Here is a 26,507-nt window from a genome sequence, read left to right on the forward strand (position 1 = left end):
CATTAAAGCAGAAAGAAAAATACATTAGAAATGTTCAACTGCTCAGTCTTGCCTGAAATGTGCTTAAATCAGCCCCGAGTAAACAATGAGACGGGATTAATGGCAATTAGTTTTCATTAGAAAGGTGGCATCACCCTCCCCTGCTCCCCAAGGGCTGCTGCCTGCCTTGCCGGGGGCTGCGGGAGCTCCCAGCCGGATCCAGCCCGGGGAGGGAGGATGAGGTGAGGTGACCACGTCCTGCCGAGCTCCGGGCTGCGGGGAACCGCGTTATCTCCGCCGAGGCAGAGGCGCGGGGCCGGCGGCAGCCGGAGCTTCAAAGGGAACCCACAAATCCGGCACATGCAAAGCCCCAGCTGGTCCTGCAGATAAACAGGGACTGGGCTGGAGTGGCCTCAGCCAGCCCTGGCAGCTGAGCCACGGAGAGAGCTTGCTCTGGGGGTGACTGGCTTTGGGGGGTTGGCTTTGGGGTGATGTTTGGCCTTGGGGTGCTGCTCAGCTTTGGGGTGATGCTCGATTTGGGGTGATGCTCGATTTGGGGTGCTGCTCGATTTGGGGTGATGCTCAGCTTTGGGGTGCTGCTCGATTTGGGGTGATGCTCAGCTCGGGGTGATGCTCAGCTTTGGGGTGATGCTCGATTTGGGGTGATGCTCAGCTCGGGGTGGTGCTCATCCTTAAGGCAGTATTTGGCCCTGGGGGGATGCTTGACCTCGGGATGATGCTCAGCCCCGGAGCGATGCCCAGCCCCGGGGGATGCTCGGCCTCAGGGAGGAATTTGGGGCGATGCTCGGCCTCAGGGCGATATTTGGGGCGGTGCTCAGCCTGGCCACAGCCCCATTTTTTGCTGCCCCCCCATTCTCAGGCAGGACCTTGGGGATGGGGATGAGGCAGCAGAGCTCACAGGGATGCACGGGGAATGGGGAGATGACCCCGTGTCCCCCTATCCTGCATTTTGGGGTGCTGATGGCTGGCCTGGGTGCTGCCACCAATGCCATCGGTGACCCCGCAGGGAGGGGACACTCCGGTGGCCACCACACCCCTCTTAGGTGACACGAACCTCCAGCTCTGTGCTCAGCACCACCATCCAAACCACCGCCCGGGCAGGAGGGGTGGAAAGCAGTCTCGCCGCCTCCAGAATGGGGCAAATTCCGTCATTTTTGGGGCTGGCCCAAGCCAACACCGGCCTCACCCTGCACCCACACGGCCCAGGGCACCCATTCCCGGTGGCGGCTGATCCCCGGTGCCACCCCAGCACCCGCACACCCGGGGGGTCCCTGTCCCCCACCCCGGGGCGCGGCCCCTGTCATTAGCACCCAGAAAATGTTGGGTTTCTGCCTGGGAAAACACAGCAGATATGTACATTAAACATCAAATTATAAAATTAACAGATTCCAACTGCGGATGATTTGCATGTGCAAATTAACTTAATTACCACTCTTCCTCCCCGAGCGCCCGCGCGTCGGGAAGGGCCAGCCCCGCCACGGCCGGCGGCAGGTGCTGGGGACCGGCGGGGACCGGGGGGGCGGCGGCAGCTGCGGGGACACCGAGCACACCGGGTAGGGACACAGAGGGACTCTGCGGTGGCCTTGGCTGCAGCTGGGAGAGGGGCGGATATGGGTGGAAACATGGGTGGACACATGGAGGGACACATGGAGGGACACATGGAGGGACACATGGATGGACACACCCATGGATGGACACACACATAGATGGACATACATGGATTGACACATGTGTATGGACACACACATGGATGGAAATACACGAGGACACATGGATGGACACACCCGTGGATGGACACATGGATGGACACACCCATGGATTGACACACGTGTGTAAGGGTGCAAACATGGCCACACGTGTGTGCACAGCCGCAGACACAGGGATGCCCAGGGCTCCGGATCCGGGGGGTCTGTCAGGGAGGACTGGGATACCCCCCAGGACTGGGGCCCTCCTGCCCCCCCTGCGCCCTCCCTGTGGGGTGGAGAGGCCCAGGGCCATGGCCGGGTGATGGGGGATCTGCCAGCGCAGACAGGAGCTGTGAAGGCTCCGCTCCCCAAAACCCCTGCCTGGGCCCCAGCAGGGCGCGGTGTGGCAGGAGGTGGCATTGGGATCTCGTGCCGTGCCGAGGCGTGCCGGGACAGGCCGGGGGTCGCGGCTCCCACCCCGCGTGCTCGGGATGCACGAGGCCGGCGGGGCATAGGCGGGGGGGGCTGACACACCCCAAACTCCCCCCAATCCCACCGCAGCCCGCAGCTCAGACCTGCCCGGCTCACGGCACGGGGGGCTGCGGGACTCACCCGAGCCCATCGACTCCTCCGCCTAGCGCGCTATTCCCTTAAAGGTCACATAAATCCCCAAATCCGGGAATAAATCCCGATCTGGAGGCTGCGGATGGGAAGAGCCCTCCCAGGGCCGCTGTTTTCCGAACTGCCAGCCAAAATTCCTGCACGGGAGGAGTGCTGGGACCGCCACGGCCGTGGGATGTCGGGGTGACATGGGATATTAGGGTGCTGCAGGGTGTTGGGGTGCCACAGGATATTAGGGTGCCGCAGGATGTTAGGGTGCCAGGGGATATGGAGGTGTCATGGGATGTTGTGGGTGTTCCGCGGGGATTTAGGGTGCCGTGGGGTGTTGGGGTGCAGTGGGATGGCGCAGTACGGGGGACATCGGGGTGCCCCGGGGTGGTGCTGATGTTCGGCAAAAAGCGTGAGGACTGAGCTTGCAGGAATTGAGGAGGAATTCATTCCGAGGAGCGTTGATTAATTAGCCCTAATGAGCCCGAGTGGGGAGCGGAGGGCCGGGGCTGTGCGAACAGGTCAAGGGGCTCGCGGTGTCCCCTCGCTGTCCCCCTGGGGAGGATGATTCAGGCGCTGAGTCATGGCTGTGGTTTCCTTCCCCTGGGACCCCCTTTCCGTCAGTGTCACCCCCGGGGCTGGCTGTCCCCTTCCCTGCCCTGGGAACCGGGAGGGACCGGAGGGATGCAGGAAGAGGTGAATCACATTCCGAACCTCCTGCTCGCCAGGGCGGGCTGAGCTCCGGGCACAGCTCGGTGTAGCCACCACAGCCGCACCGGGTTTTCACCCTGATTTGGGGATTTTCAGGCTAAAACAACTGGGGCAAAGCAACAAAGCGGCCCAAGTAATGCCGTGCTGGGCCCCCGCTGTGTGTGTCACCTCCAGACCCTCTGGTGCCAATCCTGGTGCCAATCCTGGCGTCCCCTGCACCCCAGGGTGGGCAGGTTTGGGTGGGCAGCACCGTGGGTGCGAGGGGAAACTGAGGCAGGGGCTGGGGGGCTCTCAGCGAGGGAGGGGCTCTGTTTGGGGACAGAGAAGTGTTTGGCAGCAATAGAGGGGAATCACCTTCGAGGCTGTGGCGGCGGGAAATGGGGTCCCAGCTCCTCACCGGGGTGGGAAATTTGGGAAACTGAGGCAAGGGGTGGAAGGGGTTGGTTTCAGCCCATCTTCGTGCCGGAGGTAGGGGAAACGGAGACAGAGGATGGGGGGGCTCGGTGTGAACCCCTCATCGTGCCAAGGATGTGGGGAAAGCCGGGCAGGATGTGGGGATCAATCGCAGCCCCTCCAGACACCCGGGATGGGGGAAGCGGGTAGAGGGGGCGAGGGGGGCGGGAGGCACCCTGCCGGTGCCCGGGAATGCGGGGGGAGCGATGGCCCTTCTCGGGGGGTTGAGGCAGGCGGGGCCGCTCCCCCCGCGCTCCCCCCTCCGCGCCGGGGGCGGGGGGCCCTGGGCCGGGCCGGGCCGAGCCACCTCCCCGGGGCGGGGGCAGGGCGGGGGGCGCAGCCGCTCCGGGAGCGCCGGCGGCGGCGGCTCCTCCATCGCCGCTGCTGCCGGAGCGGCCCCGGTGCCGCCGCAGCCACCGGGCGGGCCCGGCCCCGGCCCCCCGCCCCCCCCGCGGCCCCGCCCCGCCCGGCCCCGGTACCGGCGCTCCCGCCGCGGCGGAGCGGAGCCGAGCGGGGCCGGGCCGAGCCGCTGCCGGTGGGCGCAGGTGCGCGGTGCCCCCCCGGACCCCCCCGGGACGGCGAGGTAAGAGCGCGGCCGGTGCCCCCCGCCCGCCCCCCTCCCGATGCGGTCCCGTCCCGGTCTATCCCCCTCCTTCTCCATCCGCTGCCCCCTCCCGGGGTGGGGGGGATGGGAGAAAAGGGGGTGCCCCCCCCAGCCCTCCCCCCTCCCGCCGCCGCCGCTGCTGCATTGGGAAGCGGCGCTTTTGTTAGCGGAGCGGGCGGAACCTTGAAGGGTCACGGGCTGGAGGCGCCCCCCCGCGCCCCCCAACCCGCACCCCTCTGTCCCCCCTCTGTGCACCCCGAGCCCCCTGCACCGCCCCCCCCAGCACCTCCATCCCGCCCCGCCATCCCCACCCCGGCACTCCTGGGGGTCCCACCCGCACCCCAGTTCTGTCCCCCAGCCTCCTCCCTCATCTCGCGCCCCTCCAGCCCCTCCGCCCAGCCCATCTCGGCACCCCGCGAGCCTCCCGGCGCCCTCGTCCTGCACCCCCAGCCCACCCCGGCACCCCGAGACCCTCCCGCACCCTGATCCCGCAACCTCCTGCCCCCACCCCCAGCACCCTGCCATGTCCCCCCAGCACCCCGGTGCTCCCCACATCCTCATCCCGCACCCCGATCCCGCACCCCGATCCCCAGCCCGGCACCCCGACAGCCCCCCCGCACCCTTGAGCCCCCCCATCCCCTCCACCCAGCACCCAGTCCCACCCGCCATCCCCTCCCACGCCCCCAGCTCACCCCTCAGTCCCCCGGGCAGCACCCCGACCCTCCCCCAGCCCCGGGACACGGCGATCCGGAGCCCCCCCGCCCCGAGCCGGGAGGATGGGGATGGGGATGGGGATGGGGATGGGGATGGGGATGGGGATGGGGATGGGGATGGGGATGGGGATGGGGATGGGGATGGGGATGGGGATGGGGGGTGTCTCTGCTTCGTCGGGCTCCGTTTTGCCTCCGCGGCTTCTTTGGGAAGCAGCCAGGGCTTGTTGTTTTTTGGGGGGTGGCGTGAGAAAAGGAGGGGCTGCTCTGTGCCCCCCGCCCCGTGCGGCCGCCGCCGGGCTGGGGGGTTTGAGGGGCTGAAATGGGGGTGTCCTGCCAGTGCAGCCCCAAAAGGGCATCGGGGAGCAGCGAGGGCTCAGCCTGGGGGGGCTCGGTGGTTGTGCCCCCCCTGAAATAATCCTGGGGCTGGGTGGGGGGCAGAGCGCCCACAAACCGGGGGGTGCCTGTCTGGCTCTGTCTCGGGGCTCTAACTTGGTGGGAACAAGGGGTGGGGGGCACTCGGCAGAAGTGGGGGACCCGCCGTGCCTGGGGGGTGAGGGCAGGGGGGCTCTGTCCCCCTTTTTGGCTGCCAGGCCGGGGGGGCTCTGTCCCCCTTTTTGGGGCTCAGCGCCGTCGGCAGATTTGGCTCGGGGGGAGCCTGGAATGACATCGGGGGGTGTTTGGCCTGACCCGAATCCTCCCCTGTCACCATCACCATCACCATCACCATCCCGAGCACCCCCAGACCCCCCAAACCCCCCTGACCCCCCAGCGCGACCTCCACCGTGCCACATCCCCCGGGGCAGTGGGGGGCTGGGGCACCCCAAACCCCCCCGGCCCCCCCATGGGGCAGAGGGCAGTGGGGAGCCTGTGAGGGGGTGTTGGGGGTGCCCAGAGCCCCCCGTTAGAGCGGGAGGGGTGATGCCCACGGGGCTGTGCCATCGGCACGGGGTGACCTTGGGTGAGCTCTGCTTCCTGCCGTGCCTCAGTTTCCCTCTGCCAAAGCGGCTCGGGAGCTGTGGGGGTGCAGAGGGATCCCCAATCCATCCCCCACCCTGGCGTGCGGGGGGTCAGACACCTGCCACGAGTGACCCCCTTGGGGCTCTGTGTGCCTGGCAGCGGTGGGGGCGATGGTGGCACAGTGGCACCACCGTGTCCCCCTCATGTCCCCCTGAGGCTCTTTGGGTCCAGCAGGGCCAGATCCTGCTGCGGGGACGCGCCGGGAGGGGGGACAGGGGGACAGCTGTGTCCCCTGTCCCACAGGGACAGCCATGGGGAGGGGGTTGCACTGGCTTGGGGGGGTCCCTCCGTGTGCCCCCCGGCAGTGGGACCCCCAGAATGACTCTGAGGGCAGCTCTGGCTGGCTCAGGGTCCATCCTGGCGGCCAGGTCCCGGCAGGGCCATGTGTGCCCCCGTCACACCCCAGGGGTGGCGTTGGTGTCCCCGCGGGGTGCTGGGGTCACATCCCGACGGCTCTCGGGGTGCTGAGCGCGGCCAGCGCTGCCCCAGAGCCCCTTTTGCAGCGTCCCCGGGGTGACACGGGAATTGGGTCACCGCTGTCACCGGGGCACGTGGCTGCGCCGGGGAGGTTTGGTGCGTGGGGGTGCAGGAGGTGGCTTTGGGGGTCGCGTTCGGCTCTGAGGGTCCTGGGGCAGCTCAGCCTCCGCCAGCAGCGCCGGTGCCACCGCGGTGTCACTGTGGGGGGGACACAGCTCACCCCCCCTCCCAGGAGCCCCCTGATGCTTTTGGTGCCATTGCCATAAACAAAGGGAGATCGCCCGGCTCAGCCTGGTGACCCCACACGCGACAACATGTGTGAACACACGTGTGCTCCCCATGGCAGAGCTGTCCCCACTGAGGGGGGCTGCAGGGACCCCCCGTGCCCCCCCAGACTGGGTTCTGCTGGCTCTGTGTCCCTTCAAGCCCCATCATGAGCCCAAAGCCATGGGACAGGATGGTGACACGGGGCTGGATGTCCCTGTCCCCTCGGCCCTGGCAGCTGGCTGCACTCACCAGGCGATGGTTTATCTCCCAGTTAAACCAGTGGCTCCCGTGCTGCCACCAGCGCTGCTGGGGCACAGCCCGGCCGCGAGGCCCTGCTCGGCAGGCACTGGAGCTGGATGCAGATCCCTGCTGCAGTGCCGGATGCGGTTTGTATCCCTAGACAAGCTGGAATATTTTTAATTAAACCTGCCAGTTTGGATGCGATTTAATTTTTCAGTGGGCTGAGCTGCGCCGGGCCCTTGGAGCATCTCCCGCGCTGGGGTTGGATCCCAGATCGTGTCACAGGGGTTGTCCCCCCAGGCACGGGCTCAGGGTCGTCCAGGGTGGCTTTTCCACGCCGATATCTCCCGCTGTGCCAGGCCAGTGAGTCGCCACCAGCCCGGCCGGGATGGTTTCTCTGTAGTGCCGCCGGGGTGGCATCCGATGCGTTTCGGCGACATAAACAGTAGTAAAGAAAAGCAGGAGCGATTCTGGCTCCATCTGGGAGCTGTGCCTGCAGAACCTGTTGGCACCAGCGCCGCCGGTATCACCGGATCAGCACCAACATCCCGGGAGCTCCGCGGCCTCTGCTCCCCGTGCCCGGCACGGTGTGGAGATGAACCCGAGTGTGGCACCCAGGGGATGCTCTGCACCCTTGGCAGCGCCCGGCCCCGCGGCAAATGGGACACGATGGCCTTGGGGACATCCAGCTGGTCCCCAGAGACCTGCAGGCTTTGGTGGCATCGACCAAAAAGGGAGACGAGGGGTTGGATTCCCTGAGTGAAGAGGGAGGGAGAGGAAGAGCAGTGGGCTGGCACAGAGGAGATCCCAGAGGGGCTGCCGTGTGCTAACGGGATTTTACTCCCTATTTAATTACAATTTTTGTCAAATTAAAAAAAAAAAAGGGGGGGATAAAGAGATCCCTCTTGTCTCTTTGTGCCTGTTCCCAGCAGCCGGTTAATTAAACAGCGGCTGGTGAAGCCACCGGTCCTGGGGGATGCCAGCGCTGGGGCTTGGGGCCACACCTGGCCTCCAGTTCCTCCCAGTTCAGCCCAGTTCGGCCGCTGGCGGCGTGGCAGTGGCAGTGGCAGTGGCAGTGGCAGTGGCAGTGGCAGTGGCGGTGGCAGTGTCGTGCCGATGCGCCGTGGCTAATCCTCACTCTCCCCGTGTAATCCCGCCCGCCGGGATAATCCCATCAAACCCGCCAGCGAGCGGCCGAGCTCAGCGCCGGGTTTGGCGCCGGGGGGATCTGGGGGGGACACGGGGGGGACACGGGGGGGACACGGTGGCCCCGAGGGAGCGGCGACTGCGGGAGGGACCGTGGGCATGCGGGAGCCTGGGGGGACTCGGGTGGGGAAACTGAGGCACGGAGCAGGGAGCAGGACGGGATGGTGGCAGTGCCAGGAGCAAGCCCAGGGTGATGGAGGAGGGTGGGATGGGACAAGGAAGAGGTGGCAGCACCCGCGGGTCACCCCGAGAGATGGATCCTGGTTCGGACGGTGGGAGCATCGCGGGCTTTCCTCGCCGCCCCATCCATCATCTCCCGCCAGGAGCGCCGAGATAAAGCGCCGGGAAATTAGGAAGTGTCAAGGTGGAGGTTCGGGAGGTGGAGCTGGGATCCATCCCTGCCATGTGCCCCAAATAACATCCCTGCTGTGCTCTGTCCCTCGTGCCGGCCCTGTGTGCACAGCCCTGGTCACACGTGTGCCAGCACACGCCTCACACGTGTGACACCGCATGCACAGACACCTGCACACGTGTGACACCTCATTCACACCTGCACACGTGTGACACCGCATGCACACCTGCACACGTGTGACACCCCATGCACACCTGCACACGTGTGACACCGCATGCACAGACACACAGGTGGCACACAGGTGGCGCACAGGTGACACCCGGTGCCCACATGCCGTCACACACAGGTGCCAGCTGGTGCCCACATTCCTGCACATGTGTGTCACCCGCTGCCTTCTGCCAGCCCCTGCACACGCACACGACAGCTGGTGCACACACACTGACACACTGAGTGACATGTGACACTCGAGACACCTGCTGTGCACACACGCATGACACATGGTGCACACACCCTGACACACACAGGCACACACAGCGACACGTGTGACACCTGCTGTACACACCGACAGCTGCAAACACACACACGACACACGGTGACACCCTCCGCACACACGTGACACGCTGTGCACACCCCCCCAGCGCAGATGGCACCTGGCACACCTGGCAGGGCCACGCAGGGGACAGGGACACCATCCTGCCCCGAAGGTTTTGGCGCTGCTGCCTGAGAAGCTGCGCCGGCGGTGGCGGCGGCGGTGGCGGTGCGGGTGACAGTGACAGTGACAGTGGCAGCGGTGGCTGGTGGGTGCCGCGGGCTGTGCCGGGAGAACAAGGAGCAGCTCCGAGGGCGGTGAGGCCGCTCGGACCTTCCGGCGCGGCGGCAGCGCGGAGGCGGCGCTGGGAACAATGGCCCTTTGTTCCGCGCGCTGCTGGCATCCCACAGCCCGGCCTGCATCCCATCACCCTGCATCCCATCATCCTGCATCCCATCCTGCATCCCATCCTGCATCCCATCCCGCATCCCATCCCGCATCCCATCCACCCACACCCACCCACCCACCCACACCCACCCCACCCACCCACACCGCATCCCATCCTGCATCCCATCATCCTGCATCCCATCCTGCATCCCATCATCCTGCATCCCATCATCCTGCATCCCATCCTGCATCCCACAGCCTGGCCTGCATCCCGTCCTGCATCCCATTCTGAATCCTGTATCCCATCCCACATCCCAGCCTGTATCCTGCACCACAGCCTGAATCCCATATCCCAGCCTGCATCCCATATCCCAGCCTGAATCCCATATCCCATCCTCCACCCCATCCTCCCCCCTCCATCCCAGCCCACATCCCACTCCACATCCCACATCCCATACTCCATCTGCACATCCCACTGCACATCCTGCATCCCACATCCCACGCTGTCCCCCGGCAGTCCCAGCACCCATCCCGGCTCTGTGCATCCCACAGCTCCCCAGGGGCTCCGTGCCACGTGCTGGTGGCTCACGGGGGAGGAGGGGGTGTTGGGTGTCACCCCACGCAGCTCCCACCTGTCCCCAGCCGTGGCAGGGGACACTTCCAAACCGGAGAGCGGGATGGAGCAGAACGGCTCTGGGAAGGAGGAGGAGGAGGATGAGGGTGGGGAGGAGGCCGCAGGGCAAAGGCTCACGTGCTGTCACCCACACCTTGGCACCGGAAGCCACTTGTCACATTCGTCACCCTCTGCGCACACCGGGGGTGGTGGGAGAGGATTTGCTGGGGGTGGCAATGGCTCCTGTCCCCTCCGGTGTCCCCATGTCCTGGTGTTCCAGGGAGGTGGGTGGCTCCAGGAGGGGAGGTGAGCACCCTGGGTGCCACCTCCAGGGCCACCATCACCTTGGGGACAGAGGGATGCTGGGGATGATGGTGGCATTGCGGTGACACTGTGGTGACACTGATGTGACCTTCCACCCCCAGCTCCTCTCCACCCCGTTGAGGATTTTTAATCTTATTTAACTACAAGTAAGTGTTTGAAGCGCCAGGATCCGAGCGGGAGGTGCTGGTTCTGGGCTTGGAGAGTGAAAAAACCCTATTTTCCCGACTGGAGCAGCATGGCTGACAGGGGGAGGAGAGACCCGAATGTCAATAAATCCCCCAAAACCCCAACCCAAATTTATTATGGCTTAAAAACTGACCCGGCTGCAGGGCTGACCCTCAATCCCAACCTCCCGGAGCTTCCTGCAGCTCCCCTGGCTCTGGGATCGGGGGGATGTTGTTGTAGGGCTGCTTTCTGAGCATTGGGGTGGGTTTGGGGTGGATTTGGGGTGTCTGCGGGTGATGTGGGTGTGTCCGGCAGCCTCCCATCCTGGGAATGACGAGGCTCCGTGTCCTGGGATGTAATTGCAGGGTTCCCATCCGGAGCCGGATGTAAACACTCCAGGTTGTTATTGTAGGGTCTCCCATGGGATCGAACCGGGAGCTGGTGTCACTCTGCCTGCTCCGGGACCCTGGGGACACGGATCCCATGGGGACAGCGATCCACGGGGAAGGGGACACCCTGGGGACATGGGCTGCATGAGGATGAGGGCACCGTGGTGACAGGAATCCCTGGGGACAGGGACATCCCGGGGCACGAGGGAGGTGCCATCCCAGGGCGGGAACAGGGGGTTCCCTCCTCCCACGCCGAAGGGAAACTGAGGCACCAGGCCAGGGACAATGACTTGGAGCAGCCGGATCTGCTCCTGTCACCGCCCTGCGGCCATGCAGGTGACAAAGAAGGGTGACAGGGTGAGACCGAGGCACAGGACAACGGGCGTGAGTGCCTTTGGGGACAAGGGGACCCGTGTGGCTTTGGGGACAAGGGGGATGAGGGGAGCGGCTGTTTTGGAGGGACAGGAGGGGCAGGGATGTGACCCTTTGGGGACAAGGGGGGATGGCGGGTTTTTGGGGGACAGGAGGGACATGGCGGGATGTGTGTCAGTAGGGACAAGTGGCCTGAGGAGACAGCAGGACAGGAAGATCCTGTCCCGCAGAACCGGGGGAGACAAAGGGACAAAAGCTGTGAACTGAGGGGACCACAGGGGACAAGAGCTGCGAATTTGGGGGCACAGAGCAGCCCCACCTTTGGGGACAGGGGACGAGGGCTGTGACCTGGGGGGACACAGCACCCCGTCTGCCACCCGCTCTCCCCCGCCGGGGTTTATTTCGGAGCGCCGCGTGATGCTCCTCGCTAGGAAACCATCCTTAATATGCAGATGAGGCTGTATTTAATATGCAAATCACCCTGCGGCTCTGGCCGGCCACCAGCACCGCCGGCGGGCTGCGAGGGACCAGGCGGGGCACCCATGGGTGTCACCCGGCTGGTATCGAGGGGTCACCCGGCCACCGGGGCCACCCCTGCGCACCCACGGTGGGTGACAGAGCCAGCCAAGGTGACCGCGGGGTCCCCAATGTCCCCGGTGCCCGTGCCGGGGGTGGGACGCCCTTGGTGGTCGCGGTGTCCTGGGGGGCTCGGACGTCTGTGTCGCCACCCGGGGGGCGGTGGGCGATGGGGAGGGGACAGGGACAAGGGACAAGGGACAAGGGACAGGGAGCGGGGCTATAAACGGCAGCTGTAAGCGGAGCCGGTAACCGGAGCGGGAGGCCCGGGGGGACATTTGAGCCGCCGGCGGGGCCGTGGAAGCGCCAAGGTAAATGGTGGGTGCTGCGTCCTCCCCCCGCCACGCCGGTGACCCCCCGTCCCTGTCACCCACGCGGGGACCCCACCGGGGCTGCTGTTCCCCCGGTCGCTCGGCACTCGGCAGCTCTGGGGGTGCTGCCTGCTGCCCCCCCGGGAGGAGCCGCTCGGAAAGGGGGACCCACGGCAGGAGGCAGGGACAGGGACAAGGCCAGCGCGCGGTGCCAGGTGGCCGGGGTGACATTTGCTCCGTCCCCGCCGTGGGGACAGCTGCTTCCTGGCTCTGCCATCTGAACCGGGCCCGGAACGGAAACCCGGGGGGGCTCAGACCCCCGGCGGCAGCAGCAGCTGGGGTTGGGGGGTGCCCATGGCAGTTGGGGGGCACTGATGGTGACCCCCAAACCCCTCTGTGACAATGGGGGTGGCACTGTGTGACCCCCCGAGCAAGGGATGCTCTGGGCACCGGGAGGCACATTTTGGGGGGCTGGGGCGTGTGGGGGTGAGTAAAGGCCTCATTAGCATATCTAATCACTGATTGTTTATTGGCATTGGGCTCCTTCTGAAGGAAATTACCCCGAAATCCGACATTAGACCAACGGAACGGGAAGGGATGTGGATATTGAAATAATACCAGGGAAGTTATTCCCAAAAAAGTTGTATTTTAAGGGATTTCAGTGTTGGTGTGCTCCGCCTTTCCCAGTGAGTCCCAATTCCCCAGAGTGTGTCCCCCTTCCCAGTGTCCCCTCTTTGCCACTGTCCCCCGTATTTCCCAGGGTGTGTCCCCCTTTCCTGGTGTCCCCTGTTTCCCACCGCCTTTCTAACGGGTTAGTGAGGCTGGGGGACCCGCTGAGGCTGGGGGACCCCGCTGTCCCTCTGTCCCCGCTGTGTGTCTCACCGGTGGCTCCGTGCCGGTGCTTTCCCGCGGGGACGCCGCGGTGCCGCTCGGGGGTCCCACGGGTGCCCCCCCGGGCTGCGGTGACAGCTGCCGGGCTGAGGGGGGGTTGGTGGCTCCGGTTACGGTGACATCAGCCCTACCTTCCCACCTGGCGCGGGCGGGGGGCACTGCTCCCCCTCCCCTGGGGGTCGCGGGGGGGCTGAGGTGACAGCTGAGCCGCTCTCGGGACGCCGCAGCCCCCAGCGCCGCCGGGGCGTCCTGGAGCGGGGGGGACCCACCGGGGGGAGCCACCCCCAGCCATGGGACCCCCCTGCGAGCCGAGGGGACAGTGGTGACATAGGGCCAGCGGCGGAGGCGGCCGGAGCAGCTCAGGTGGGCAGAGCGCGGCGCTGGGGGGCAGATGGCGCGGGGAAGGGACGGGAAGGGGACAGTGGCCCCCCCAGCAGGGACACCCCCTCTGTGGGATCAGAGGGATTCCGCTGTGCTCGGAGCGCCCGGGAATTGCGGCGGGAGGGGAAACTGGGGATTCCCCCCCCTTCCTGCCCCCCTTCCTGCCCCGTGCCCCAGTGCCGGGGGGTGGGAACGGTCAGGAAACTCCCCCCCCTCCCCAAAATCTGTGTGTGCAGAGTGAGCGCTGAGCGGGGTGGGGAAACTGAGGCACGGAGCAGGGACAGGGACAAGGGACATGCCCGAGGCTGCTCAGCCGCTCCGTGTGGGAGATACCCGAGCTGGAGACCCCAACTCCCGGCACATCCCCCTGCGCCCACCCTTCTGCCTCAGTTTCCCTGCAGCCGCGCTGGGGACAGGCACGGTGACAGTCCCCTCTGCTCCGCCAGCGCCGTGAATGGCTCCCTGTTTGTCACCCCCTGCTGCCGTGTCCCCCTCCCCGCCGTGCCCCCTCCTCCCCGCGCCCCCCTCCCCGCGCTGCCTTTTCTTTTCCCACACAATCGCTGGCATTTATGGCGCCGGAGGCTCCGGTTACCCCGCGCCCGCTCGCTGTCACCGCACGGGCTGGGGGACAAGTGACACCGGACCCCCCGCTTCAGGCGACACGACCCCCCCCGACCCCCAAACGCCACCCGGCGCGGGTGGATTCTCAGGTGGCTGATGGACACCGAGCCCTTCCCTCGGGTGGCTTTTTGGGGTTCCCTTTCCTCCCCGCGGCGCTTGGGGACGTTAGATTTGGTGGCTTTCGGGTGCTGCTGTGTGACAAACCCGCCAGAAACAGCTCATTTCCTGCTTGTTGGGGACACCGTGGGGACAAAGTTGAGTGTCACCGGGAGCTGTGGCACTGTGGGGACGGATTTGGATGTCCCTGAGATTGCCGGGACATGGTTGGGTGTCCCAGAGGCTGTGACACCCCGGGGATAGGGTCAGCTGTCCCCAGGGACTGTGACACCAGGGTCAGGTCCCGCTGGGGTCGCCTCCTGCCCTGGGGCTGTCACACAGCAGGGTCGGGGTCGGATGTCCCCGAGGGCTGTGGCACCGCAGAGGGGACACTGCCGGGTCTCACCCGGGGCTGGTGACACCACAGAGGGTCTGGGGACAAGTGCCCAGGCCCCGTGACCCCCAGCCCCACACAATGTCACACAATGTCACCCGTCCCGTGTCCCCGCGGGGGAGGAGGGCGCCGCTTCGATCTCTCCCGCTCCCTGCTCCTATGGAATTAATGATCAATTAATTCCCTGCCCGCCTGCTAATTACCCAGCCCGGCCGCAGCCCCTCGGGGACAGGGGACAGCACGGGCATGGCGGTGCAGCGCGGCGGGAGGACAGTGGCACTGGGGCTGTCTGGACGGGGGTGCTGTGACGCTCGGATGTGTCCCCAGGGATTTTCCAGCCGTCCCGGCGGCATTTTGGGAAGGGGAAGAGCCTCTCTGGCTTCCCTCTTGTCCCCACGTCCCCCTGTCCCTGTGTCCCTCTGTCCAGGTGTCCTCACCCTCATGTCCCCATGTCCCCGTGTCCCCAGCTCTGCCACGCCACCAGCAGTGGCTTCCGCGCGTGCTGCTGGTGACAAACAGTTGGGGTCCAGCCACATCCCCACGGTCCCTGTGGTGTCCCCTTGTCCCCCTCACCATCACCCTGAGCCCCCCAGAGTCCCCTGGCGGGTTTGGGGTGCTCCGGGCCGGGGGGCTGCGGTACCCCCGTGGGTGCTGCCCGTCCCAGCCCCGCCCTGCCCGCAGGTGCGGTGGGTGTCCCCCCAGGGCGGGGGCCACCATGGGACCCCCAGCCCGCGTCTCCCTGCTGCTGCTGCTGCTGCTGGCGGCCGAGAGGACGGCGAGGGGCACCTTCCCCGAGGAGCCCGGGCCCATCGCCGTGGCACCCCCGGACTGTGAGTGCCCCCCGGGGCTGGGGGATCGGGGTGCTGCCCTGGGGCTCCGAGAGAGGTTTTGGGGTGATTTGGGGTGAAGGCAGGAAGGGGACAACCATGGGAGGGGTTTTGGAAGACAGGACTGGACCACCCATGGGCAGGGCTGGGGTTTGGGGTACTTTTGGGGGACAACCATGGGAGGAGTTTAGGGGGTTTGGGTGCTTTGGGGTTAAGGCAGGCGGGGGTCAGCCACGGGAGGGGATCTTTGGGGTGAAGACAGGAGGGAGGTGTCCTTGGGGGCCACCTGGGCGGTGCGGGGGTGTCCTGTGACCGCCGTGTCCCCCCAGACGTGAAGCACTACCCCGTGTTCGTGGGTCACGGCTCCGCCCGGCCGGGGGGCCCCGAGGGGGGCAGCGCCCAGCGCCTCAACATCCAGCGCATCCTCAAGGTCAACCGGACCCTCTTCATCGGGGAAAGGTCTGAACCCGGCAGCCCAAAGCCTCCCGTCACCCCACACCCACCCCACTGCCTGCTGGGGACACCCCGAGATCGGCCATGGGGAACCTGGGGGGTTTCACTGGCACTGTCACTGCCCCGGTGATGTTCATTGTCCACCCAGCACCCCAAACCTTCCCGGGGGGTGAGGATGGATCCTGCACCCCCAGCAGACCTCGCTGAGGGGTCACATCCCAGCGGGGAGGGGGTGACACCCGTGTCCCCCTCCCCAGGGACAACGTCTATCGGGTCAGCCTGGAGCCCAGCGGGGCTGCTGAGATGCGTTACCACCGGGTAAGTGCTGGGGGGCTATGGGGTTTGGGGGTCTCAGGGAGAGCTGGGGGGTCCCAGAGGGGTCCCGAGGGGTGCTGTTGGTTTCTCCCCATCCCCACACTGGTTTTCCAACCCCCCAGAAGCTGACGTGGCGCTCGAACCAGCATGACATCAGCATCTGCCGGATGAAGGGGAAGCACGAGGTACCGGCTGGGGGGCTCTGCACCCTATGGGGACCCCAGCTGGGGACTGTGACCCTCTGTGGCCTTGTCACACCAGCAAAACCACCCTGTCCCCTCTCTGGTGTCACCCCCCCACCCCCTGCCGGCGGTTGTATCTCTGATTTATTGGCTGCTTGGCTAATTGGGTTGGTAATTAATTATTTGGGGGCCAGAAATCCCATTCCCAGCTCCCATAAATGCCCCCCCTCGCAGTGCTGGGGGTCTGGGCGGGGTGGGATGAGGCGAGGGCAGTTTTGGGGTGCTGAGGGTGATGTCCCCCTCTCCCGGTGCAGGCAGAGTGCCGAAATTTTGTCAAGGTGCTGCTGGTGCGGAACGAGAGCCTCCTGTTCGTGTGTGGCACCAACGCCTTCAACCCCATCTGCGCCAACTACAGCGTGAGCCCGCGATGGGACCGGCTTGGGAGGGGCTTGGGGCACCCACGGGAAGGGTGCCACTGGGTCCTGAGCCCCCCAGGACCCCCGCGGGTCCCCCACGTGCCTGGCTGTGTCCTCACGTCCCCTCTCGCCCGCTCTAGATGGACACGCTGGAGCCCGTCGGGGACAACATCAGCGGCATGGCTCGGTGTCCCTACGACCCCAAGCACGCCAACGTGGCCCTGTTCACCGGTGAGTGGTGGCACAGCCGGTGTCACAGGGGCCACCGTGTCTCCCGGTGTCCCCCGGCCCCGCTGACCCTCCTGTCCCGCGCAGGGGGGATGCTCTTCACCGCCACGGTGACAGATTTCCTGGCCATCGACGCTGTCATCTACCGCAGCCTCGGGGACAGCCCGACCCTGCGCACCGTCAAACACGACTCCAAGTGGTTCAAAGGTGTGTCCCCTGCCTGGGCCGTGCCGGGAGGTGGCACTGTCCCCGCTCTGGGCCGCCCCTGACCCCGCTGTCCCCGCAGAGCCCTACTTCGTGCACGCCGTGGAGTGGAGGAGCCACGTCTACTTCTTCTTCAGGGAGATCGCCATGGAGTTCAACTACCTGGAGAAGGTGGGACACATCCCACCGGGACAGAGATGATCCTTGAAGTCCCTTCCGACCCAAACCATTCCGTGATGCCCACAGGGACACCCGGGGTGGGGACACGACATGGGGACAGCCGTCGGGGTTGGGCACAGGGTGGTGACAGGTGTCCCCCCGCAGGTGGTGGTGTCCCGGGTGGCCAGGGTGTGCAAGAACGACATGGGAGGCTCTCAGCGGGTGCTGGAGAAGCAGTGGACATCCTTCCTCAAGGCTCGGCTCAACTGCTCCGTGCCGGGCGATTCCCACTTCTACTTCAACGTCATCCAAGCCGTGACAGACATCCTGGAGCTGGACGGGCGGCCCGTGGTCCTGGCTGTGTTCTCCACTCCTGCCAACAGGTCGGAGCCTCTTGTGCCCTGCCGGGACCCCCCGGGGCTGGGCTGGGGCTCCAAAATGTGCCTCAGTGCCCGTGGGGACATGGAGTTGGGCTGGGGGTGTGGGGCTGGGGACCGGCTGGGATGTGACAGATCAGGGACGAGCTGGGCTGCTTCCTCAGCGGGGTCTGAGCTGCATGCCAGCTGGGATCTGCGTGGAATCCAGACTGGATCCAGACTGGAATCTGGGACGAGTGGTGGGTGAGATCTGGGATGGGTCCAGCTGGGTCCTGGGTAGGATCTGGACACGTTTCCATTTGGGATCTGTAGGGTCACTCGCACTCCCTGGGGTCTCCTTGTGCTCACCCCACATCCATGTCCCCGCAGCATTCCCGGCTCCGCCGTCTGCGCCTTCGACATGACCCAGGTGGCTGCCGTGTTCGAGGGACGCTTCCGGGAGCAGAAGTCCCCCGAGTCCATCTGGACTCCTGTGCCCGAGGACATGGTGCCAAAGCCGCGGTGAGGGACAGGGATGGCGACAGGGGACAGGTCTGGTGACTGCAGGCAGCGTGGTGGGAATGGGGATTGGGGTGGTGGATAGGGACAGGGTTGGAATGGACTTGTAGCAGCAGGGACAGTGGTGGGGTTGGAGAAAGGAACAGGGCTGGGGACAGGGACAGTGGCAGCCACGGCAGCGCTGGGGACAGGCTGGGGACAGGCTGGGGACAGCGCCACTGAGCCGTGCCGTGCCGCAGGCCCGGGTGCTGCGCGTCCCCAGGGATGCGCTACAACTCCTCCAGCGCCTTCCCCGACGAGATCCTCAACTTCGTCAAGACTCACCCGCTGATGGACGAGGCGGTGCCGGCGCTGGGCAACGCCCCCTGGATCCTCCGCACCATGACCCGGTGGGTGACACTGGGGGACACTGGAGGGCTGGAAGGGGCTGGGAGGTGCTGGGCGAGCTGGCCAGAGCCTCCTGCGCTGCTTTTCCAGGCGTGTGCCAGCACTGCGCGCCGGGAGAGCTGATAAATCTCATACACTTTGCAGTCAAGATTGTCTCGTCCTAATTAAATCTGCCTTAATTGCTGCTTGATGGGGAATTAATCAAGCGGCGCTCTCGGGCCGCAGCCTCCCGCCGGCAGGGCAGCCGGGGCGTGAGCGGGGATGGGGACAGGGACAGGGAATGGGAACAGGGACACGGAATGGGAACAGGGATGGCGGTGTGGGACAGGGACAGGGATGTGGGGCTGGCGCTGGGGACACGGGGATGGGGACATGGGGATGGGGCTGTGGGGCTCACACAACCCCAGCCCCTCACCCTGCCCCAGTTCCCCCCTCCCTGGGGACACCTGGACCCCCCAACACCCCAACCCTGCTCCCTCCCCACCTCGCAGCTATCAGCTCCGCAAGATCGTGGTGGACAACGCGGCAGGGCCGTGGGGCAACCACACCGTGGTGTTCCTGGGCTCCAGCACCGGCACCGTGCTCAAGTTCCTCATCCTGCCCAACGCCACCAGCAGCCCCGCGCCCGCCGCCCCCGGCAGCCAGAGCGTCTTCCTGGAGGAGTTTGAGACCTACCAGCCCGGGAGGTGAGGGTTGGGTGCCGGAGAGGGGAGAGGGGGCGACAAAAGGGGTGTGTGGGTGGATGGATGGATGGATGGATGGATGGATGGACGGATGGGTCAAGAGGGAGGCAAGGGTGGGGAGAATGGGTGAGAAACCCCCCCTGTGCTGGGACAGGCTCCCTGGAGGGCCCGCGCTGAGCTCTGCCCTGTCCCCAGGTGTGGCCGGGACACGGAGGACGAGCGGCGGCTCCTGGGGCTGGAGCTGGACAAGGCTGCGGGGTCCCTGCTGCTGGCCTTCCCCCCGTGCGTGGCCAGGGTGCCCGTGGCTCGCTGCCAGCAGCACTCGGGCTGCATGAAGTGAGTGTTGGGCCGGCAGGGCTCGCTGCTGGGGCTGTGCAGAGTGTGGGGAGCTTCCCATCACCTACACATCCCGGGAATTCAGCCTGGGAAGGGCTCAGCAGCGCTGGGAGCATGGCTGGGGAAACTGAGGCACAGCGTGGTGTGGGACCAGAGTCCCTGGTGGGGACTGGGGTGTTGTGTCCCCATCAGGGCTGATCCTGACATCTCTGCTCCCTGCCAGGAACTGCCTGGGGAGCCGAGATCCCTACTGCGGCTGGACACCCGAGGGCTCCTGCATCTTCCTGGAGCCCAGCCCCAGGTAACGCTGCCAGGCCTGGGGGACAAGCAGGGGGGACAGTGGGGTCCCCAGAGAGCATCGGCTCCTGCAGCCCCCAATCGCCGAGCCTCAGCAAACTCATGGCTCGCTGAAGGGACCTGGGCGACTCTGCCAGGCCACTCGGGACCCCCTGACCTCCCCAATTTGCCCCCCCAGGGTGGCCTTCGAGCAGGACATCGCCGGCGGCAGCACGTCCCACCTGGGCGAGTGCGAGGGTGAGTGCGGCGCCGGGCCGGGCTCGGGGACGTGGCGGTGGCACCCGCAGGTCCCCTGACGCGTCCCCAACCGCAGGGCTGGTGACGGAGAGCTTCGTGGACGAGCCGGACGGGCTGGTGTCGGTGAACCTGCTGGTGATCTCCTCCGTCGCCGCCTTCGTCATCGGCGCCGTGATCTCGGGCTTCAGCGTGTGTTGGTTCATCGGGCACAGGGACCGCAAGGAGCTGGCGCGGCGCAAGGACAAGGAGACCATCCTGGCGCACAGTGAGTCGGTGGTGAGCGTCAGCCGCCTGGGCGAGCGGCGGGCTCGGGGCGCCCTGCTGGCCCCGCTGATGCCCAACGGGTGGCCCAAGGAGCTGGGCAAGGTCACCCAACACGACCTGGACTCGGGGGTGCTGCCCACGCCGGAGCAGACCCCGCTGCAGCAGAAACGCTGCCCCGGCGCCCTGCAAAACTGCACGTGGGAGCAAAGTCACAACATCATCAACGCGGCGTTGCGGGACCCTGGCGGCTCCGGCCCCGCGGGCACCGGGAGGGCGCACGGCGGCTCGGGCCGCGCGGCGCGGGGCATCCCCCTGTCCTGCCACGCCATCCTGGTGGACCAGGAGCTGGAGGCCGAACTCAGCGACTCCTCAGGTGACGGGCACTGGGGTCGGGACCCCCAGGAGGGTCCCCGCGCCCGGCAGCACCCACCCGCCGGCGCCCGCCGCCAGCCCCGCAGCTCCTACGGCGACTTCGGCGGGACGCCGCACCCCAGCCCCGAGCGCCGGCGGGTGGTCTCGGCACCCAGCGGGGAGGGGGGAGACTTTACCGAGGGGCCGCCCTGGCGCCCCGAGCAGCTGAACTTCAACGCCAACAACGGCACGGGCCGCCCCGGCGCCCACCTCAAGAGGAACCACACGTTCAACAGCGGCGAGGCGGCGGCGGGAAGCTACGGGCGGCACGGGACGGCAGCTCGGGCAGCTCGGGCTCCGGGCACCCCGCGGCCGCTGACGGACCTGCAGCACCTCCTGCGCTACGGCGTGGAGCGGACTCCCTCGGGAAAATAGGGTCCCGCCCTGTGCGCGTCCCCCTGGCCAGGACACTGACGGGGCCCGCTGCTCCCTGGGGACAGGGAGGGGTGGCCGGGCAGGAGCTGCGGGCGTGGGGTGAGGTGCTGCATGGGTGAGGGGGGACAGGCACCCCCTGGGTGCCCCCGGCTAGGGTTTGGGGGTGTCCCCGGCTGGCGTGGGGCAGTGCCCTGCGCTCCGGCTGCTTTGTCCCACGAGCCGGGGGGGGATGTCCATCGTGTCCCCTCCCCAGGCTGGACCCAGGGCCCGCAGCACCCTGGAGGGGGATCCCTGGGAGGCAGCAGGATGGACACACGGACACGGGCACTGGGCTGTGCCCCCCAGCCCGCAGCCCCTCGGCCCGTCAGTGGCACCCGGGGGGGCTGAGTGCTGCCAGCCCCTCGGGGACACCCGGCAGGAGGTGCCACAGGGACGCGTCGGTTGTGGTGATGGAACCTGGTGAACACTGCGGGTGCAGGGGGTTGGGGACCCCACGAATGTGGCGTTATCCGGGGATGGGGGACATTCCCACCCCCACTCTGGGGTCAACCCTTCCCAGAGCCAGCCTGGGGGTTGCCCATCCATCCACCCCCCGCACCCCTCCTGGAAAGCACAGCCGGGCCGGGGGGCACCGCTGGGGGGTCCCGCCGAACCCACTCTCTGCTGGCAAAGGGTGCCCTTTCGGTGCCACCCCTGCCCGGCGCCCACCCGGGGTGGCGTGTGGCGGGGGGGTGGCAGGTCCCCGGGGGGTGGCAGGCTGTAAATAGGGCAGGGGGCGGCAGCAGCCCCCTCCCCAGCGGCCATGCATGCGGCCGCCCGCGGGATGTACCCCGCGGCCCCAATAAACACCCGGTTACCGGAGGCGACTCCCCGCCGCCGCCTCGGCACCTTCTTAACCCTGCGCGGGGGCGGCGGGCTGGGGGGCAGCGGGCTGGGGGGCACAGGGTCACACATCCCCCCGTGGGGACACACACACCCCCGTGCTCGCCCCCTCCCCACACTCCCACCCCTCTCCCGACCCCACGAGAGTCCCCATCCCGCTTTCCCCATCAATTCCCCCGGGATGAGGCAGTGCCTGCACCGTGTCCCTGCCGTGCCACCCCGCGCCAGCCCTGTCCTCTGCCTGTCCCCTTTCCCGGCCATCCTGTGCCTCACCGGGACACCCGCGGGGGTCACCCACCGCCCTCTGCCCCCCTCATCCCCTGGCCTGAGCACCTGCGGGGCTGAGGTACACCTGGCACCCTGAGGGGCTCTGGTGGCGCGGGGACACCTGGAGCGGGACATCTGGCAAAGGGACACTTGGTGTGGCGATATTTGGCGCGGGGACACCTGGCGTTGGGTTCCTTTGGGGTTGGGGACACCACGGGTGGGGACACCTGGGCTGGCGGCCATCGGGTCTCTTGGCATTGGTCACCTGGGCTGGGGACACTTGGAAAGGGTGGGGACAGCGGCCATTGAGCCCAACGTGGCAAGGGGACAGCTGGGGACACCTGCAGCGGGGTGGATCACCGGCCTGGGGTCCCTCGGCGCCGCCACACGTGGCGAGGTGACCCAGGTGCTCCTGGCCGGACTGTCCCCGCCGCTGTCCCCGAGCCCCGCGACGATCGCGCCCCACGCCCCGCCCCGGCCACGCCCTTCCCTCCTGATTGGCGGACGCCCGGCCCCGCCCCTTCCCTGATTGGCTCCCGCCGCTCTCGGCGGTCCCACCTGGGCGGGGCCAGGGGGTCGCGATCAGACGGAGGGTCGCGACAGAACCCCACCCCCACCCCGTGAGTAGCGTGCCTGAGGGGCTTTGGGGGGGCTGGAGGGTGGGCAATGGGGCTGGGGGCGTCCCGGGGGGCTCCGGAAGAGCTCCAGGGGGGCTCCAGGTGGTCCCGGGAGGAGTCCGGGGGTCCCGGGGGGGCTCCGGGAGGCCCGGGGATGGTCGGGGGTCCCGAGGTTCTCGGAACACCCCAGGGGCACCAGAGGAACACCTAGAAACTCAGGGGGACACCGCCAGGGTCCCAAGGGAACGTGTCCCCCTCAGTGCCCTGCCGGAAGCCCCGAATCCCCCCAAGATCCCCCCAAATCCCCCCAGAGTTCATCCCCACAGAGCAAAGGGCAGGCCGGGGGTGCCACGGGAGACCCCAAAGGGCAGAGGGGGTGTCGGGGGCCAGCAGGGACTGTCGGGGGCCAGCAGGGACTGTCGGGGGCCAGCAGGGGCTGTTTCGGCTCGGCTCCCTGCGGGGTCCGGGGGCTGCCCCGGCCGAGGAGAAGGTGACGAGCGGCACGTCCCCAGGGCAGGATTGCGACAGACAAATCCAGCCTGTCTGCCGCTGAATCACCCAAAAACCCCCTCCCCGGCCCCAAAAGGGGGTGTGGAGACACCGGAGGGCATGGGGGGACCCAGAAGGGCTTGAGGGGACACATCCCGGCAGGGGGGAGGCAAACCCCGTCCCAAAACCCCTTTCAGACTCCCCATAACTCCCCTGAGCCCCTCGGAACCCACCCGCTGCTCCCACCCATGTCGTGAGTTGGTGGCTCTCAGCCCTCAGGGGGCAGGGCTGGGGGTGCTGGGGGTCTCATCCCCCGGGGGTCCCCACTGGTCTCACCCACCCACGGCACCCCAAAATCTCCCTCTTCCCGCTGCAGCCGCCGCTGCCATGTCGGCCGAGAACGCGGCGGTGCCGGCAGAGCCCGCGCCGGAGATGAAGGTAGGGATGCACAGGGGGTTTGGGGGGCTGCGGGTGTCTCTGGGGACCAAATCCCACTGTCTCCCCACCCCAGAGCATCGGGACACGCGTGGCCAACCTGCCCCTGGTGAGCTCTGCCTACGACATGGTGGCCTCAGCCTACAGCTGCACCAAGGAGAGTCACCCCTACGTGCGCTCCGTGTGCGACGCCGCCGAGAAGGGAGTGAAGACACTGACGGCGGCGGCTGTGAGCGGAGCTCAGCCCCTCCTCACCCGGCTGGAGCCCCAGAGTGAGTGACAGAGAGAGGGGACAGCACCCCGCGGGGGTTGGGGTACCCCAGAAGTGCTTCTCACGGAGCTCTCGTGAGGCAGCAGCAGAGGGAGGATCTGGTGTTGTGTCTCTGGTTTGTACGGCTGAGGAATAAAGGGCTGGAGAAGCTGGAGGAGAAGATGTGGGGGTAGCACCCCGTGAATTTTGGGGCGATGGAAAAGTGGCACCAGCAGGGTGCTAAACGCAGCTCTTTTCACATCTCCAGTTTCCACTGCCAACGAATTCGCCTGCAAAGGGCTGGACAAGCTGGAGGAGAAGCTGCCCATCCTGCAGCAGCCCCCCGAGAGGGTAATGTCACCCTGGGGGACACGGGGAGGGCTGCGGTGCTGAGCGAGGAGCTGGACAAGCCATCCCTGCGCTGTCCCCTGCCAGGTGGCGGCCGGGAGCAGGGAGCTGGTGCTGTGCACGGTGAGTGGGGTGGTGGCGAGGCTGCGCTCGGCGCTCGGGGCTGTGGTGGGCACTGGCGTGGGGCGGCTGCTGGCCACGGGCGTGGAGGCTGTGCTGGGCAAATCGGAGGAGCTGCTGGATCGGTACCTCCCTGGGACGGACAAGGAGCAGGGTGAGTGTCCCCCATGTCACAATTCTCGGGGCGCCAGCCCCCCCTGGAACCCTCACCCTATCCCTCAGTGCTGCCTTGGCATCGCCTGCACACGATGGCTCTGTGGCAGCGCCATGGCACCGAGGCCACCGTGATGCCACTCAGGGGACAGTTCCTGTGTGGGGGACACGGGACAGCACTGGGTGAACTCTCACCTGGAAACCCAAAAGCATACACATTCCCGTGCTGCCCGCCCAGCTATTTATAGCTCGGCACTGGGTGGCTTTAGGCAGAGCTGGCCCCGTGTCACAGCCGAAGTGACCGCAGAGGCACCTGGCTTAGGGTGGCACCTCGACATGGCCTGGTGGCCAAGAATCCCCTGGGTGCCCACGCTGGGCTCCAGTGGCTGGCGTGGGATGGCCCAGCCACGCTGCCCTCACCCTGGGTCCCACAGGGACAGCGGCGGGCACGGAGGTGACCATGGGCACAGAGGTGACCACGGGCACAGAGGTAGCCACGGGCACAGAGGTAGCCACGGGCACAGAGGTGACCACGGGCACAGAGGTGGCCACGCCGGAGCGGCAGAGGCGATGGCAGAGCTACTTCATCCGCGTGGGCTCCCTGTCGGGCAAGCTGCAGCAGCAAGCCCTGCGGCGCTCGCTGGGTGATCTGCAGCGGGCACGGCTCCGAGCCCAGCGGCTCCTGGCGCAGCTCCACCGCGTCATCCGACTGGTAAGGATGGGACAGGGACCGTGCCAGCCCCGTGCCAGCCCCAGGCACCCCAGGTGTGCTCCCACCTGGCTGAACCTTCCCCCAGATCGAGGAGGGGCAGCGCGGCACGGACGAGCCCCGGCACAGCACCCGGGAGCATCTGCACGGCCTGTGGCTGGAGTGGAGCCAGCAGGGCGCTGTGCCCATGGAGGACAGCGAGGTACGGGCAGGGGGACCCTGGGGGGCACCATGTGGCTCCATCTGGAGAGGGTGGGGACACCGGCCGGTGAGTCCCTTGAGTGGGGACATGCGGCAAGGGGACACCTGGGGCGGTGACACCGGGAGCAGGGGTGGACCAGCGGCCATAGGACCATCAGCCCGCTGCCCACCCCGCAGGTTGAAGCTCGCACGTTGGCCATGCTCCGCGGGCTCCTGCAGCAGCTCCGCTCCGCCTGCTCCCTCCTGGCCGCGGGCGCTCGGGCTTTCCCCGGCAGCGTGCAGGAGACGGCGGGACACGTCCGGCACGGCGTGGAAGGTGTCCAGGCTGCCCTGGCCAGCGCCCGCTCCTTCCGGGACCTGTCGGGCCTGGTGCTGGCGCAGAGCCGGGACACGGTGGCGCGGGCGCAGCTGAGCCTCGAGGGGCTGCTGGAGCACGTCGGGCAGCACACGCCCCTGCCCTGGCTAGTGGGACCCTTCGCCCCCGCGCTCGTGGAGTATCCGGAGGATGTCCCGCTGGAGATGTCCAAGTGGGAGGGCTGTGTCACCGTGGGGAGGACGCACCAGGTGCTCAGTGCTCCTCAGGTGTGCAGCCAGCACTGAGCCGCCGGTGCCACCGAGCTGGGGGAGCATCCAACCCACGGCTGTGAACCCAAATCCCACCCGGAACGAGGGGATGATGGACTTGGCGACCCTAGTGTCACGGTCGGGGACTCGTGTGGGGATGGTGGCATGTGAAGGACACAGTGTGTGTCTGTCTGGGATCCAGGGCTGCCCTAAGCCCTAGGAGCATTGGGATTTCATGTTTTAACAGCTTCAAACCAGTTTAAAGAGGAAGAAAACAAGTTTTTTGGCCTTAAAATGACTCAGACTGTGTTGTGCTGAGGCAGAGCCGGGCTCGCCGGGGGGCTCTGCACGGGCGGCAGGGCTGGGGGCACCCGGGGGGTTCAATAGGGGGTGTCAGGGTGGGAGAGCGGGATCGGGGTCCATGGGGCGCAGGGATGGAG

The 26,507-nt window shown here is 67.1% G+C and overlaps 2 protein-coding genes across 8 annotated transcripts; both read left to right on the top strand.

Annotated features, from left to right (window-relative positions):
- Positions 1-3,906: 3,906 nt before the first annotated feature.
- On the top strand, positions 3,907-21,903 carry SEMA6B (semaphorin 6B). 4 transcript variants are annotated; one of them, XM_085040516.1, is made up of 17 exons: positions 3,907-4,041; positions 15,065-15,213; positions 15,540-15,669; positions 15,921-15,981; positions 16,101-16,163; positions 16,475-16,576; positions 16,717-16,807; positions 16,892-17,011; positions 17,091-17,179; positions 17,333-17,550; positions 17,914-18,045; positions 18,282-18,431; positions 18,921-19,115; positions 19,308-19,448; positions 19,672-19,749; positions 19,924-19,982; positions 20,059-21,903. In XM_085040516.1, exons 2-17 carry the CDS (start codon positions 15,099-15,101, stop codon positions 21,030-21,032), a joined length of 2,718 nt encoding a protein of 905 aa, XP_084896642.1. In that variant the 5' UTR covers positions 3,907-4,041; positions 15,065-15,098; the 3' UTR covers positions 21,033-21,903. The 4 variants fall into 4 exon arrangements, with proteins under 4 accessions (XP_084896642.1, XP_084896645.1, XP_084896646.1 ...); XM_085040519.1 differs by lacking the exon at positions 3,907-4,041 and adding an exon at positions 11,929-12,000; XM_085040520.1 differs by lacking the exon at positions 3,907-4,041 and adding an exon at positions 11,989-12,007.
- A 768-nt stretch (positions 21,904-22,671) lies between these two features.
- On the top strand, positions 22,672-26,362 carry LOC146426036 (perilipin-3-like). Of its 4 annotated transcripts, none has more exons than XM_085040546.1 (9): positions 22,672-22,801; positions 23,664-23,725; positions 23,799-23,994; positions 24,241-24,323; positions 24,408-24,594; positions 25,028-25,083; positions 25,120-25,305; positions 25,391-25,504; positions 25,681-26,362. In XM_085040546.1, the coding sequence occupies exons 2-9, from the start codon at positions 23,675-23,677 to the stop codon at positions 26,101-26,103; spliced, it is 1,296 nt and encodes a 431-aa protein (XP_084896672.1). In that variant the 5' UTR covers positions 22,672-22,801; positions 23,664-23,674; the 3' UTR covers positions 26,104-26,362. The 4 variants fall into 4 exon arrangements, with proteins under 4 accessions (XP_084896672.1, XP_084896673.1, XP_084896669.1 ...); XM_085040547.1 differs by having other exon boundaries at positions 25,028-25,047; positions 25,102-25,305; XM_085040543.1 differs by having other exon boundaries at positions 25,028-25,305.
- The last annotated feature ends 145 nt before the right edge of the window (positions 26,363-26,507 follow it).

This window comes from Lichenostomus cassidix, chromosome 28, assembly GCF_008360975.1.
Source record: "Lichenostomus cassidix isolate B80296 chromosome 28, HeHo_3.0, whole genome shotgun sequence".
NCBI classification, from domain to species: Eukaryota; Metazoa; Chordata; class Aves; order Passeriformes; family Meliphagidae; genus Lichenostomus; species Lichenostomus cassidix.